At 41.0% G+C, this 16,092-nt stretch overlaps 1 protein-coding gene and 1 long non-coding RNA gene across 2 annotated transcripts in view; one reads left to right on the top strand and one right to left on the bottom strand.

The window, feature by feature from the left end:
- The window catches only part of LOC138946507 (uncharacterized), a 458,926-nt gene that overhangs the window by 60,672 nt on the left and 382,162 nt on the right, over positions 1-16,092 (top strand). The window lies entirely within an intron of this gene.
- Positions 2,201-7,532, bottom strand: LOC138946248 (uncharacterized). The gene is made up of 4 exons (XM_070317792.1): positions 7,355-7,532; positions 6,948-7,044; positions 5,703-5,877; positions 2,201-4,834 (listed from the first exon to the last, which is right to left on the bottom strand). The coding sequence occupies exons 2-4, from the start codon at positions 7,032-7,034 to the stop codon at positions 4,035-4,037; spliced, it is 1,062 nt and encodes a 353-aa protein (XP_070173893.1). The 5' UTR covers positions 7,035-7,044; positions 7,355-7,532; the 3' UTR covers positions 2,201-4,034.

The following is a 16,092-nucleotide window of genomic DNA, read 5'->3' as shown; positions in this document are numbered from 1 at the left end:
CAGCTTTTGATATTAGGGAGATTAAGTGTACAGTGCCAGTGGTAGTCGTAGTGGTTAACTTAAGGAAAATCTATGTATCATTACGCGTTCCGCTTACGGTAACGAAACCGACAACGACGTCTCGGCGAGTGCGTTTAGTTTCACTTTCGTTAACGTAATGGTAGGGAAGACAACTGATGCATAATTCTAAAGAGTACCGTCCCATGTCTTGACTCTTCATTTGGAAAAAGAAGAAAAGTCTTACCCGTAGCAGACGACGCAGCAGAGACGACACAAAGAAAACCAACAACCACAGAACCGGTAAGTGCAATGTTGTTTGTATTGATACATCGTAATGTTTCTTATATATACCGTAAAGTACCTTGTAAGCGCCCCCCCCCCCCCCCCCCCCCCCTGTGCACCAATTCCGACCCAAAGTAGGGGGTGGGCGCTTACCGTCTAGGTACTACACCCTATGCACGAGCAATTTTCATTGAGAAATGTGATCTTTTATCACTTCGTAATCATATCTTCTTTCATTTTCCATCGTCAATTGTTTTTCTTGTTCGTATTGTCATTAGAAGAGCTTGGGGAGACAAATGTCGTCGCATCCTTTTCTTGTCTGCAGAGGTGCCGCTGTCGGCCGCAGGCTGTGTCTCCGTTTCCCTTGAACAAGGGGTACGTCTTCTGGATATGGGCAGCAGTCTATTTTACTTGGCCAAAGACTGTTTTCGGCAGAGAGAGAGAGAGAGAGAGAGAGAGAGAGAGAGAGAGAGAGAGAGAGAGAGAGAGAGAGAGAGAGAGAGAGAGAGAGAAAGAGAGAGAGAGAGAAAGAGAGAGAGAGAGAGCGAGAGGAGGGGGAGTAGTGTCTGTGTGTGTTTCCATTGGCGTTATTATCCAAATAGTCAAGAGGTGTACGATTTGATTCGCGGCATCTTGTAATCATGGACTTGCAGGCGTTTAGATCCAAGGCGTGCAGACACACGTGGGTTTGCAAGAAAGGGAAATCATTCACAAAACTAGCAGATCAAGTGCGGAATTTTTATTTCGCCTGATTTCAATGGTGTAAAGTGGGGGGGTGGGCGCTTACAAGGTACTATACCCTATGCACGGTTTTGGACTAAAAGTGGGGGGTGGGCGCTTACTCGATACTGGGCGCTTACAAGGTACTTTACCGTATATAGGCCAAGATAATACGGGAAGCAGCCCTGGGCAATCTGCAAAAGGCCCAGCCTTCCGGCAGTGGTGAAGGCAAGTCTCTCATTGACATAGTCTCTGCATATCCAGGCCAAAACTAAAGATAGTTGCAGCAGAGTTCCCACAACAAACAAGCATAAATGAAACATAGAATTAATGGTTGGACATAGTTGTACTCCCAACTGTATTTTTTTTGGTTTTTTTTGTTACTCTGTTGTGTGTTATATTTTGATTCAGTAAAAATGTCGATTGCTAAGTTCACTTTTGTTTTCAAATCTTGTTCAAATTTTGTGTGTGAGTTTGTGTGATTAGAGATGAATTATTCAAAAAACGCAAGGAAAACAAGGTTGGCATTATCCTCCTACATTCAGTAATATTAGGCATGTATGAAGTCTAAAGTTCTGCAACATCTACAGTTTCATATATTTTAATTAAGCACAAGGTCACACGGAAAACCCATTCTTCTTTTTTATGCCAATGGTGACAAGACAACAAGCGACCCTAAACTACCTGTTAGCCGGCCGCACTGCTTGACCTCAGTACCAGAGCGACCGCAAGCAAAGCCCGACTTGATATGGTGATCTTTGATTACTTTTCCTTCACTTATCCAAACATTATTCTCTTCCTGAATTTTTATAAGCCAGACTCCATGGCAAACACCTAGCAATGACCAGGATCAGAAATACATCTCACTTTATACACTTAAGCCAAGTCTGAGTAGTCTGTTATTCTTCTTTCTTGATTGATTGCCTCCCTTTTACCATAAAATTCTCTGATTTCCAAATCTGAGATGCATGCATCAGTTTTAGTGTTATGTCTGCAATAAATTTAGTTTCTGTACATTTATCATTAATCATAATTATTCCAATAAATTGACTTGCACTAAAGCTAAGTTAGAGAGAGAATTTACTGACAACAATTAAATCAGATCTAGAGTGAGTTGTTTCAACATAAAAACAAGCATTATAATTGTACAATCACATAGACATGTATACACACTTTGGACTGAACTCTCACTCTGTAATACAATTTCAAACGTTGAATTTAATTACTATTTCTTCAAGCTTTGCCATGCAAAGGGCAATATTTTAACAAATCTCAAATGTATGTTCTGTTACTCAAAATAATCCCTTTAACTTCAAGTAATATTAATTATAAATTATTTATAACACCTTATACGCACATATATGTAGATAACCAATTCTAACTTCATATGACTATAATTTGATTTTCCATTTGTTTCACTTCCAAAGTCAAATAATCATACAGCAAATAGTACACAAACTCATTTCAATTCATGGACAGATCCAGTTATTAATATGTGGTTATTTAGGAATGTAATGGCACTAGAACTGCCTAAATGGCAGGTAAAAATAGTTATACACGTTAAAAATACACTCAAGCAAAATATGTGAGTGTACGTGGGAGTTTCAGCCCATGAATGTAGAAGAAGAAGATTGGATCTTTTGTAAGGACGGGTCCTGAGGCAAATCCACACAGCCCAAATATTTGACAGTTCAGTGTCTTTGAAAAAGTTATGGTAGAAGAACAAGATTTTCAGTGAAGAGTGGAGAGTCCCATGTGACTGCCTGGCTGGTGATGATGGTTGTTTAGTGGCCGCTTGGTACCGAGGTATGAGCAGACAAGAAGACCCTCTGCCTGCAAACTACAAATTACAACACAGCAGTACCCATGTCAGAGATCCATGTGCACACCTACTAATGCATAATGAAGAATAGCATGTACTAAAGTAATTTGCGAAAGCAAGTACAGCTGTACAGGCTGATGAAGCAAAGTAGCACTAGCAGTTACTTCAAGAAAGTCACTGTCCTACTTGATATGTCAAAAGCCGGTATATACCACACAAACAAATTATGTTCAGTGTCAGTATGAGTGACCATCAGATATGTATTTATACACAAGTGACAAGAGCATACAATTTTACAAATGATCAATAAATGGAGGTCAGCTGGGTTCTTACCTGGCTTTATTTTTTACGCAGGTTCACTTGATAATAGACATATGCTTGTTTGGAATCAGTAGCGAAATAAGAAACAGGCCGCAGCCAGTATGAAACGTTTAAAGCGCGCCCCAGTTGGGTGCTTCTTTTTTTGTGTGTCAATTTTACAGACGACAGAAATGTCTGAATGTGCAGCATCTATTTGGTTTAACCAAATTTAACTCAATAAAGTACCACTGAAAAAGTTGCTTTTGCATTTGACCGACTATTAGGGTTTAACGTCCTCTTAGACCAACTGGTCTATATTGGGACAGGTGTTGGTAATACGCTGAAAATATGGTGTGATACTTTGATTCGAACAAGCCCGCTGTGGCTGTCTTCTTCGACACACCAGCATTGGGTTTGTCTTGTCAAAGTATTGAAATACGATCATGATAATCAGAGATGAAAGATCATGCAAGCGTGTCTTCGTGTTTTCCAAGCACTGAGACTTTTGCTGTGAACTTGGGATCTTTTTCGGGGGTGTTCGGACACCAAAGAGAGTCTGCACAAAGTTGAATCCGAGAAATAAATCTCTTACCGAACGTGGGGATCGAACCCACGCTGATAGCGACCAACTGGCTACAAAGCCAGCACGCTACCAACTTAGCTACGTCCCCGCCAATTGCATTTGACCAGATACTTGTAGTTGCAAACCGGGTTATCCACCATATTTTGAACTCCCACCAGGCGACCGGGCAGTAGATTTGGCCATCTCTAAGCAGTGAAATCATGTTAATAATTTAAAGCCTTCTACAGGGTCAATTTGTTTAGATGCTTGGCCATTTGGATGCCAAACACCATGTGACACAAGATCAATGCAATGAGCATTTCTTCTACTTGAGAGCTACACAGACAATTAGTAGAGATACTCCTCCAGTGTTGGTGGATTCAGTCCAAAGAACTGTGATGTCTCACTGCCATGTAGGCAAGTATGACAGTTGGACAACAAAACTCCAACCAGGTAGAGTTTCCCTACAGGGGACAAGAACAGCTTCAAATTTTTTTTGAAATCCAAAAATGCCCACAGCCTAACAATTTTTGAAAATTCCCATTCAACAGAGTTTCTCGCCCTGCTCATTTCTGTGTTGAAGGCCTGTTGCTCTTCTGTGATCTGTCCACGGTACGGCCTCATCAAGTTAGGGGTCAAGGGGTAGGCTCGGTCCCCATACAGGTACATTTCATCTCCTGCTGGAGTGACCATGTGCTGCTGCATGTGTTCAAGAATGCCACTACCATTCAGCAAAGCTGCGTCATGTCGTCGACCAACCAAGGGCCCAAAAACATTTGCCACAAGGCCATTTGGTGTCACGACACACTGAAACTTTAGAGAGTGCACCCTCTTATGGCCGTACACTTCTTGTTGCAAATGGCCGGGGCGACACATTGATCGTATTGTGCCATCAACCATCCCCCAACAAAACTCCAGAGGAGCCCCCTTGGCATGTATAGCTGCACAGTACCGTTCCAGTTGGGGCACTGTCAGCCATGGCTGATTGAGGTTTGTTAGTTTGTCAGAAAACTGATCATAGATGAAGTCGATACCTACCTTGAACAGCACACATAACTCCGGCTTGGGACGATGAAACATCTGCGAAAGGTCAGCAAACCGGCATGGGTAAGCCAACCTCCGCAGACAGATGCAGAGCACCTCCAATCCTGAAAAAAATCATAAATTCAAATGAGCCTGGTGAGTGTGTATGCGAATGTGTGTGGAGAGGCATATTCTCATACAGTCTTCAAGTTCAAAAATAATAACACTGCAAAAGTTTTCTCACGCGCCTTAAAATACCCAGCCCGACATGCTTATCATCAGTTTGATTTTCTATTTATCAGGTTTGACACAGTTACTGGCTATACTGCACACACAAAAACAGTTACCCGACAAGAACAAAATAAAAAGATTTTTATTTTGAAGGGGGGGGGGGACACCACGAAGACAAAATCAATAAAAACAATTATCATAAAAAAAGTTAAAACAAATAAGTCCTTTGCACATCAAAAGTAACTTCCCTTGAACTTGGATTCATGTAACAATGGCGGCCACTTCGTCAACTTGTAAAAAAAATATTCATTTATTTTGTTAAACTAATATGAATAAATTATCAGTATCGACGCATCTTTATTTATTCTGTTACCATATTTCAAAAATAATTTCACTCAACTCCACAGACTAAGTCAGTAAGTGGCACAACCAATTCACTATTATTTCTCTATTGTCTAAATAGAGTACTGTGTCGACCAAAGGGGCTAAAGTTAGTCAGGTACATTTTGTGATTCAAGTTCAAAATACATAGTTCAAATTTTAGATTTTAAGCAATCCCAAAATAAATTATGCCCCAACTCAACGCTCCGCTTTAATCTTTTACGAAACCTGAAATAGTAAAATAAAACTCACTGAATATTCACAGTAAATGCAAACTTCACGACTTTGCGAATCAAATCATGGAGGAGGATCATTAAACTATCATTCTGACTGAAATACAACTCAACTTCACAGCAACCAGGGTAAAAAATAAATCCTCACCACTGGCCTTGGTTCCTTGATTGTTCATTCCATTAGGTGCCTGCATAGTCCTCTGCATTCCCAGAAGGGCGCACAGTCTCCGAATCTCTTCCGCGCTGAAGCGAAATAAGTCCTCACATTCGATGGCTGTGAAGTGATCAAGGGCGAACTGACCCTCATAGGCCCTTCTTTCTGGCTGTTGAAATGTAGGTTAAAGTTAGTGAAATCATGGATCACTTGTACACTTTATTCAATTAATTAGCCTGAAAATTCTGCTGAAGCTACTCAAATCAATACTGGGTAACAGAGGGAAAGTTAAACTCCAACATTTTAACTCGCCAGCTGGGCGAGTAACTTCAAGAAAGTCACTAACCTGGCAGAAATTTCGCCGCCCCGATACATACCAGTTCCCACAATTGATCTGCAGTAGCGTTAAAACCCTTTTGGTTGCATTTGACCAGAATTTTAATTGGCCAGCCAGGTGAGTTGCGAGCCTGTTTTTACTAGCCAAGCGGATTGTTTACTCGCCCCTGGATAACAAATGATCCTTACAGGTTGAACTTGAAGCATGTTGGATAAATAGTTTCAACTGTGCATCTCAAAAAGCACCAGTTGACAGTATTCTGATATAAATACTGTGTATGTTTTAGAACACAGAAGTTTCCTTGTACTGAAGTAATTTGATCCTAGAAATAATAAAACTAGAACCAAGGTGCCTTGTGCTTAAAAGTCTGATAGAACCAGTAAGTGTAACATCCTTCTTGAAAGTACATGTATTGCTATCAAATTAAAATGACACAAGAACACAAACTGACAGTGACACAGACTCTGTGACAGAGAGTGGACTTAATAATAATAGTCATGCTTTGATGAAACTAAAACTCTGACTGCAGATTTGGTCATCAGTTTCCATTTGATTTTGATTCTTGAACAGTAAATAGTTAAAACTCTATGTTTATAAACCATTAAATGTAAGTAACAAAGTCACACGGAAACCAAATCTAGGTGTAAGTGTTAGATCTACCCAATATCACTATCAGTATCACTGTTGATTCAGACAAGATCACTATAATGACTATGAAAATGAAATCTAACCAAAAAAACATTTAATTTTTTACATGAACAACATTTAAAACCTAACCATAACCAATCCAAAGTAACCTCACCGGCCATAACCAAAATATACGCCTGTTCCTGACAATTATATTTTAGCGGAACCTTTAATGCCTTTAGAAGCTAGACCTAAGCTTTGACTTGTTTGCTAACCTGATCAAGAAGTGCGAAGACAACAAAATCATCTTCTGCGTCATCCTCGTCCCACGCCGCAAGCTCAAGTTGGTCCCTGGCATCCATGAAGATCGATCTTAAAACAAAACATAAACAGCGAGAGGATTGGAACATTTGCAACTTTTCACTGCATAACTCATCTTCCAGACAGTAAGCGAAATCGAAATCGAAAAGGGTGAATCGAAAAACTGAACACAACTCAAAAGCGGCCATTTTTTGTGTGTTTGAAATGTGAAAAAGCTTGCTCTGTTCAACGCTTAAATTACAGCATCAAACCAGGATTATATCACACATTAAACTGACATTTGTACCATTAAGTGGTTTAGGAACATACTAGTTATAAATAATCCTGTAAATAAACAAGCGTTCGCTCAGTTTTTACATACCTTTTGGGGCTCGTTATTTTCGTCGATTCAACCACAGCTCGTTAGCGGATCGAAGGAAGCATCCGTAAACTTTGACCTCTAACCTTTGAACTGCGCACACATCGCTGACGTCAACACATAAAAAAGTACCGATAACCACTAGCACTACCACTGGCACTGTACACTTAATCAGTCTATTGTTTATTCCCTGCCGTAGTTGTTCATTCTGTTATAACCGCAGCCGTCGCAGTCTATCAAATCGCTTCAAGTTTCCGCTGGGGGAAAGCGGGAGAACACGAAACTGCCACACTGAGCTTACGTGTAATGTCCCCATCATTCTGTGAAGCGCGGCGAAGCTATATAACGGATCAATGTCGGCCGTGCCTTACATGCACAAGTTAATGTTCGACAGGGGAGGCAACACTGCGACATCAAATGCCAGACAGTGGCCTCCCTTCAGCGCAACTCGATCCGGGCAACAAAGCAGAGACTACGGTGTTGATGGCGACACGGGTTATTATTTTTCCGCTGCGGGGCCATTTTGGCGTTGTCATCCGTGACCTCATACGGTGGCTACTGGAGGGATGAAAGACGGGTTGGCGAAGTTTAAACGCTAGATGACAGAACCTTTTGGTTGTCAGGCTGCCTGTTCTTTTCTTGATGTGATTCTGTCCTGTCCTCTGGGATACTGTACAGGGGCGGACGAGGAGGGGGGGGGGGGTCTGGGGTTTCCGGACCCCCCCCCCCCCCCCCCCCCCCCCCCCCCCCCCCCCCGCCAAAAAATAAAAATATTTGTGTGTGTTTTTTTGGGTTTCGTTTCAATTTTTGGGGTCTTAATCAGTGACAAAATCTGCTGCCTGAAACTGGTAATGATCATCCTCAGAATGCACCAGATTGCACCATTTTGCATTTTTTTTTCTCAAAATTTTCCGGGGAGGCATGCCCCCGGACCCCCCTAGCAAGCTAGGTGTTTCGCGCCGTCGGCTCGGCGCTTCGCGCCTTCACACCCATATCTTCACAATATACTTTTGGAAACCCCCCCATAAAATGAACTGATCCGCCCCTGCTGTATGCATGGCGTCAGCAGTCGGCTAAGTTGACAAACTTGGTTCAAATCGTCGAAAAAGTTGCCATCGTTGCGACAACGTCTGCCGAGCTTTTTCACAGTAAGGAAAAGGTGAATGTAACTGTTTCCTCAATGGTAAACCTGGTTATCTGAGTAACTGAACAAGATGTATCAATTTCAAAGCTAAATTATACGGTTCTCGGTTGCACAAAAGGTTTCTACGCTCAGAATTGCAGTCAAATTCAAGGACGACATATTTTGCAGTCGGACATAAAAGCTATTTTATGACACAAACCACAGTTCCGCTTATAACATAGGTGTGGGTTTTTTTTCATATTAAAGCAGGCTTACTTAAAATGTTTATGTTCACTTAAAAGACCGTTGGGTCGACATATTTGTGACTGTAACGTAATGTTGTCAATAACAACGTTCCAACAACTTACCTTTCTTGTTTTTTTATTCTGAATTTTGGAACGTTGGCAGTCTCTTTGTTTTTGGATTATTAAAGCAGGCTTAGACAAGCCTTAAAACGTGGCTTACGTGGCAAACACATGCACACTGCTTTGAGCACATTTGCACTAAAAGCCTCGGAACCCATTATGTTTCAGCAGTTTCTGTGTTCATTTTCCACCTGCATTCGAGAATATTGCTTTTAAGTTCAAATCAGAGTAATTCCAACGTTAGACATTAGCGCTATAGCCCCCCAAAATGAAAAAGACTAAGATAAAAATGGAACTAAATTTAGACACAAAAAAGACTGAGAAACATAGCAAAAATAGTACTGCCAAAAGGTGACGATAGCACAAGTTATCGCAAAGATCTATGGTAAGGTGACCACACAAAACGGAGAATAAGATTGTGATGGCCGCGTTGGTGCCGGTCGTTCATGTAATAATCAGATTACAGCACCGGTCATCTGAGAAGCAGCAATCGTTCTCCTCCTGAATTCGGACCGTCCCGCGACAACAGTAAACTCTATCTGACGATAACTTGAGCGCTGCCGCCATCTTCTTGATGAAAGCTAAGGACATTAACCCAACGCACTCACAGACAACTCCAGCGATCAGCGCATAATTATCTCCCTTGTTCAGAAATGGGAGAGGCGCAAAGACACTGGTCGAGTCCAACACTGAGTTCCGTTTCTTGGTGGCGATACGAAAAGCAGTTCGAGATAACGCGAGAGAAGAGCGCTTCTTTCGGACTCCTCGCTGCTGGGACGGAGAGGGTTTAGCGAAAATAGTTGCGTGCGAGCAAGAATACATGCGCTGTTAAACCGACGACTCTTTCGATGTCAACCTATCGTATTAGTTATCCTGTACCTCTAGCTGGCACATAAACTCGCTGCCTCACCTCTCTCGCAGGAAACTAGCTCACTGTTCTTGCGTAAAAGATATACACACGACTGACGACTACAGCGGAGTCCCGAAATACGTGCTTGGACACTCTCGATTGCTCGCCTACCTCGCAGCGAACTGCCTCGCCTTGTTTGCTGCAAGAAACGCAGCACTAATGACACTGGCGGTGTCCCAGTGGTGCAATAACGAAAGACCAGAATAATGGCGCGGATTGCCTTCCGTGCGCAGAATGGAGAAGCAGTCATAACTCGGCAAGGTGAATAGCCCACGATTTAAGGGAGACAATGGCAGATTTATAGCGGAAGAGGCAGGCTGGCAAAGACTGTGTCGCTTATGCTTTGGGACACCGGATGTGCGTATCGATGAAGTGATTTGATATTGTCTCGCCCCATTTTCAAGCTATTGATAAATGCTTTTTGGCTGTAGTCGATTCCAGGTGACACTCCGGAGCGTTTCCTTTCGGTAAAATTCCATCAGATCTGGCTTTACGTTCGTTTTGTTGTTGACGTTACAAGAGAAGACCATTATCTCTGAAAATATTGGCTTTTAAACAAATCAGCTAATCGCGTATCGCTTTCGAAATTCGTTAACGTCATGACCAAAGACTGACTCACAAGCACCGTATATTTCTAAAAAAAAGTCAGACAAACTTTGCCTGCATGCTTTGAGTTCAATGGAATTCTTGAACATTGGAAATGGAAATATAAATCAAGAGCATTATGCGAGTAGTATGATCGTGAACAATATCCCATACCTATCCTGATCTGTATACGGTGTAAGGATGTACTTACCCGCTTGCAGGGATACAAACCAACACCTAACAGCCTTTGCAAAGTGGGAGTTGTTTTTCTGAATCAAATTTGTTTGCAGATAAAAAGGTGTCAGTTACCAAATCAATGCATCAAAACATTTCCACTATACGAACAAAGCAGTCAGGCTGTTAAGTTGTGGAATATGTCCAAGTGGAAAAGTGACAGAAGTTTGTGTGAAAGCCGGGACGAAAATATAATGATTTGTACGCTGGTTAAAGGCCGTTCTTAATATTGAGACCGAAGTCGACGTCGGGAAGACTTTTTACCGAAAACTCTGTGCTAAAGCTTCGTGCGGCCAGCTTCGAGAAGCATACTTCGCGTCGTCGACTTCACCATGTTAAGGACAGGCTTAACACGGAAAGGAAGAAGTCTTTGATCACATGACCGCTTGACGGGCGCAGTGGCGTGGTGGTAAGACGTCGGCCTCCAAAGGACTGGGTGGCCGAGTGGTAACGCACTTGCGCTCGGAAGCGAGAGGTTGCGAGTTCGACCCTGGGTCAGGGCGTTAGCAACTTTCTCCCCCCTTTCCTAACGTAGGTGGTGGGTTCAAGTGCTAGTCTTTCGGATGAGACGAAAAACCGAGGTCCCTTCGTGTACACTACATTGGGGTGTGCACGTTAAAGATCTCACGATTGACAAAAAGGTCTTTCCTGGCAAAATTGTATAGGCATAGATAAAAAATGTCCACCAAAATACCCGTGTGACTTGGAATAATAGGCCGTGAAAAGTAGGATATGCGCCGAAATGGCTGCGATCTGCTAGTCGATGTTAATGCGTGATGTATTGTGTAAACAAAATCCATCTCACACGGCATAAATAGATCCCTGCGCCTTGAGTCCGAGTCTGGAGATACGCGCGCGATATAAGACTTCATATAACATAATCGGGAGGTCGTGAGTTCGAATCCCGGTCGCTGCCGCCAGGTGGGTTCTTCTTCTTCTTCTTCGTACGACGGTTGTGTCAGACTCGGAATCTGGAGGATGCCATGAACATGGACGTTCTTTCCAGGTCCTCCAGTGCTCCCCACATTTTGGTCCTCAGATCTGTTTGGTCAGGCCATGTCTGGATCCGCAGTTGGTCGAGGAGGGGACATGCTTGGAGAACATGTTCTGGAGTCTGATCTCCCTCTCCACAGTCACATGTGGCAGACTCTGCTACACCTATCCTCCTTAGGTGTGCTTAGAGGCAGCAGTGTCCAGTGCGGAGGCGGAAGATGATAGCCTGCTCAGCACGGGTTAAGAGTGGAGATTTTTTCGATCTCCCAGGTCAACTTATGTGACTTAACCCCCTTCGTGTGTATACACAAGCACAAGACCAAGTGCGCACGGAAAAGATCCTGTAATTCATGTCAGAGTTCGGTGGGTTATAGAAACACAAAAATACTCAGCATGCCTCCCCCGAAATCGGCGTATGCTGCCTGAATGGCGGGGTAAAAACGGTCATACACGTAAAAATCCACTCGTGCTAAAAACATGAGTGAACGTGGGAGTCCAAGCCCAGGAACGAAGAAAAAAAAAAGAAGAACAAAACATGACCGCTTTGTGTGGTAATCCGCCCTTGATTCCTTCTGCTTTGGCTGTCCATTTCCTATCAAAAGCCAGAGATTAGTGTTCCAAATCTTGATTCCTATTCTAGGATTGCATTCAAAGGCAACGGCATTTGGAGAACAAATAATACCCGCGGTTTGGAACAATCAAACCGTACTCTGTTACCTGTCTTAGGTAATATCCTAATCAGCGAGCCATAACGTTTCAAACTTGAGATGATTGAACATCAATGGATGTGTTATTTTCTGTTAGCAATGGGGTAGGATTTTTGTTAATGCATTTGAACTTCCACGCTTTACCGATCAGCTTTGCGAAATATCTTCAAGCATCATCAAATAGTAACGTTGTGATGTGCTGTTATAAAAACGCGAATTCAGTCATATATCAAGCCGTTTGTATTCACTCACTTGGTTTGAGCTATTGTTTTTACGTCGATGGTTATAAAAAAACAAGTCGCGTAAGGCGAAAATACAATATTTAGTCAAGTAGCTGTCGAACTCACAGAATGAAACTGAACGCAATGCAACGCAGCAAGACCGTATACTTGTGGTCCACCGCTCACGGCATAGGCAGTGAAATTGACAAGAAGAGCGGGGTAGTGGTTACGCTATGCTGCATAGCACGCTTTTCTGTACCTCTCTTCGTTTTAACTTTCTGAGCGTGTTTTTAATCCAAACATATCATATCTATATATTTTTGGAATCAGGAACCGACAAGGAATAAGATGAAAGTGTTTTTAAATTGATTTCGAAAAAAAAATTTTGATAATAATTTTTATATATTTAATTTTCAGAGCTTGTTTTTAATCCGAATATAACATATTTATATGTTTTTGGAATCAGCAAATGATGGAGAATAAGATAAACGTAAATTTGGATCGTTTTATAAATTTTTATTTTTTTTTACAATTTTCAGATTTTTAATGACCAAAGTCATTAATTAATTTTTAAGCCACCAAGCTGAAATGCAATACCGAACCCCGGGCTTCGTCGAAGAGTACTTGACCAAAATTTCAACCAATTTGGTTGAAAAATGAGGGCGTGACAGTGCCGCCTCAACTTTCACGAAAAGCCGGATATGACGTCATCAAAGACATTTATCAAAAAAATGAAAAAAACGTTCGGGGATTTCATACCCAGGAACTCTCATGTCAAATTTCATAAAGATCGGTCCAGTAGTTTAGTCTGAATCGCTCTACACACACACACACACAGACAGACACACGCACATACACCACGACCCTCGTTTCGATTCCCCCTCGATGTTAAAATATTTAGTCAAAACTTGACTAAATATAACAAGTCGCGTAAGGCGAAAATACAATATTTAGTCAAGTAGCTGTCGAACTCACTGAATGAAAGTGAACGCAATGCCATTTTTCAGCAAGACCGTATACTCGTAGCATCGTCAGTCCACCGCTCATGGCAAAGGCAGTGAAATTGACAAGAAGAGCGGGGTAGTAGTTGCGCTAAGAAGGATAGCACGCTTTTCTGTACCTCTCTTTGTTTTAACTTTCTGGGCGTGTTTTTAATCCAAACATATCATATCTATATGTTTTTGGAATCAGGAACCGACAAGGAATAAGATGAAAGTCTTTTTAAATTGATTTGGACAATTTAATTTTGATAATAATTTTTATATATTTAATTTTCAGAGCTTGTTTTTAATCCGAATATAACATATTTATATGTTTTTGGAATCAGCAAATGATGGAGAATACAATAAACGTAAATTTGGATCGTTTTATAAATTTTTATTTTTTTTTACAATTTTCAGATTTTTAATGACCAAAGTCATTAATTAATTTTTAAGCCACCAAGCTGAAATGCAATACCGAACCCCGGGCTTCGTCGAAGATTACTTGACCAAAATTTCAACCAATTTGGTTGAAAAATGAGGGCGTGACAGTGCCGCCTCAACTTTCACGAAAAGCCGGATATGACGTCATCAAAGACATTTATCAAAAAAATGAAAAAAACGTATGGGGATTTCATACCCAGGAACTCTCATGTCAAATTTCATAAAGATCGGTCCAGTAGTTTAGTCTGAATCGCTCTACACACACACACACACAGACAGACAGACAGACGCACATACACCACGACCCTCGTTTCGATTCCCCCTCGATGTTAAAATATTTAGTCAAAACTTGACTAAATATAAAAAGCAGACAAAACAAGACATAATTATATTCTTGCTTGCAGTATTTCATCACGCATCAGAAAATAAAATGTGTCAAATATGCTGATTAAAATAACAAACATCCGATCCGTCTTTTACGAGAATGTGTGCAGCATATTTTCTTCATTTTTTACTTGACATTTAGTCAAAACTTGACTAAATATTTTAACGTCGAGGGGGAATCGAGACGAGGGTCGTGGTGTATGTGTGTGTGTGTGTGTGTGTCTGTCTGTCTGTCTGTCTGTGCGTGTGTGTGTGTGTGTAGAGCAATTCAGACCAAACTACTGGACCGATCTTTATGTAATTTGACATGAGAGTTCCTGGTAACTATAGGAATGATATCCCAGCACATTTTTTTAAAATTTTTTCGATAAATACCTTTGATGACGTCATATCCGGCTTTTTGTAAAAGTTGAGGCGGCACCGTCACACCCTTATTTTTCAATCAAATTGATTGAAATGTTGGCCAAGCAATCTTCGACGAAGGCCGGACTTCGGTATTGCATTTCAGCTTGGTGGCTTAAACATTAATTAATGACTTTGGTCATTAAAAATCTGAAAATTGTAAAAAAAAAATTTTTTTTAAAACGATCCAAATTTACGTTCATCTTATTCTTCATCATTTTCTGATTCCCATACATATAAATATGTTATATTCGGATTAAAAACAAGCTCTGAAAAATAAAAATATAAAAATTATTATTAAAATGAAATTTCCGAAATCGATTTAAAAACAATTTCATCTTATTCCTTGTGGGTTCCTGATTCTTCAAACATATAGATGTGAGACCAAAACAGATAGGGTCGGTAGGTCGGCGTTTTTTACTTTTTAATCTTTTTTCTTCTTCTTAAATTTAGTCGATTTTAAAGCCGGTTACTTCCCTTAGGGTATGGTTCCAAAATGTGCCAAAAGTTGGGGTTTATTTTAGAAATGAAAAAAAAGTGTTAGGGTCGGAGGAAAAAAACTAGGGTCGGTCGGGTTACCCTAAACCAACATATATTTGTATTTGGCCGAACCAAGACAAATTAACATTTTGAATTAAAGATATTAAGATAAGTTCACCGCCCCCCCCTCCCTTTCTTTAAATGATACACTAATTGTGTAAAAATTTACCAAAAAGGACTTAATATTCTTGGTAACCAGCAAACATGGCGACATGTTCCTCGTAAAATTGCTAAGTGCAAAATGTTTCTTTTACATATGACCATGTGTCACAAAGATGTGATTAGCATATTTGTGAGGTGAAACCACGTCGTGTTTTTAACCTCCCTAAATATTGAAGTGCGATGCGTAGGTGACTGGAGAGGCGTTATCACGGGTTTTGTGCGTTGCACGAGAAAACCATAGTTTGACATGAGTTGTGCTTATGAGAACTGTAGCTGGTCTGGGGGTAATATCGTCACAACGCTCAACATTGTCAACCAGTGAGGTTGTCAGCGTGTGTCAAGTTTGTCGGGGACAAACACTCTTTCAAGAGACGGGTCTCTTAAGGTAAATGATTTACTATGTTGTATATTACTGAAGCTTGAATATATAGCTGGAATGTAAATGTTAGTGTATACAAAGTGCACTAAATTCTAGTGTGAAGTTCTGAGAGAATTCTTGTTGTGATTGTATTATGGTTTTCGTTGGTAAATTCTTGAACATAATTGCTGTTACGCATTTATGTTATGTTTAAGACGGTGATGCTATGTAGGGCAGTGTTATTCATAGATTAAGTATAGTTTGGATATTGAATGTGGACGGAATGTGAATGTAGAATGAACGAGAATGTATGAGATGATACATGAACGTTTT

Source organism: Littorina saxatilis, linkage group LG1, assembly GCF_037325665.1.
Source record: "Littorina saxatilis isolate snail1 linkage group LG1, US_GU_Lsax_2.0, whole genome shotgun sequence".
Taxonomy (NCBI): Eukaryota; Metazoa; Mollusca; class Gastropoda; order Littorinimorpha; family Littorinidae; genus Littorina; species Littorina saxatilis.
This window is presented reverse-complemented; position numbering and strand designations above follow the sequence as displayed.

Bases quoted from the DNA above. Each gene is read 5' to 3' on its own strand.
- LOC138946248 (XM_070317792.1), bottom strand. From the start codon at position 7,034: ATGGATGCCAGGGACCAACTTGAGCTTGCGGCGTGGGACGAGGATGAC. The intron at 5,878-6,947 runs GTTAGCAAACAA...ACATTTCAACAG, and splicing joins TCTTCGCACTTCTTGATCAG to CCAGAAAGAAGGGCCTATGA. The intron at 4,835-5,702 runs GTGAGGATTTAT...GATTTTTTTCAG, and splicing joins TCAAGGAACCAAGGCCAGTG to GATTGGAGGTGCTCTGCATC.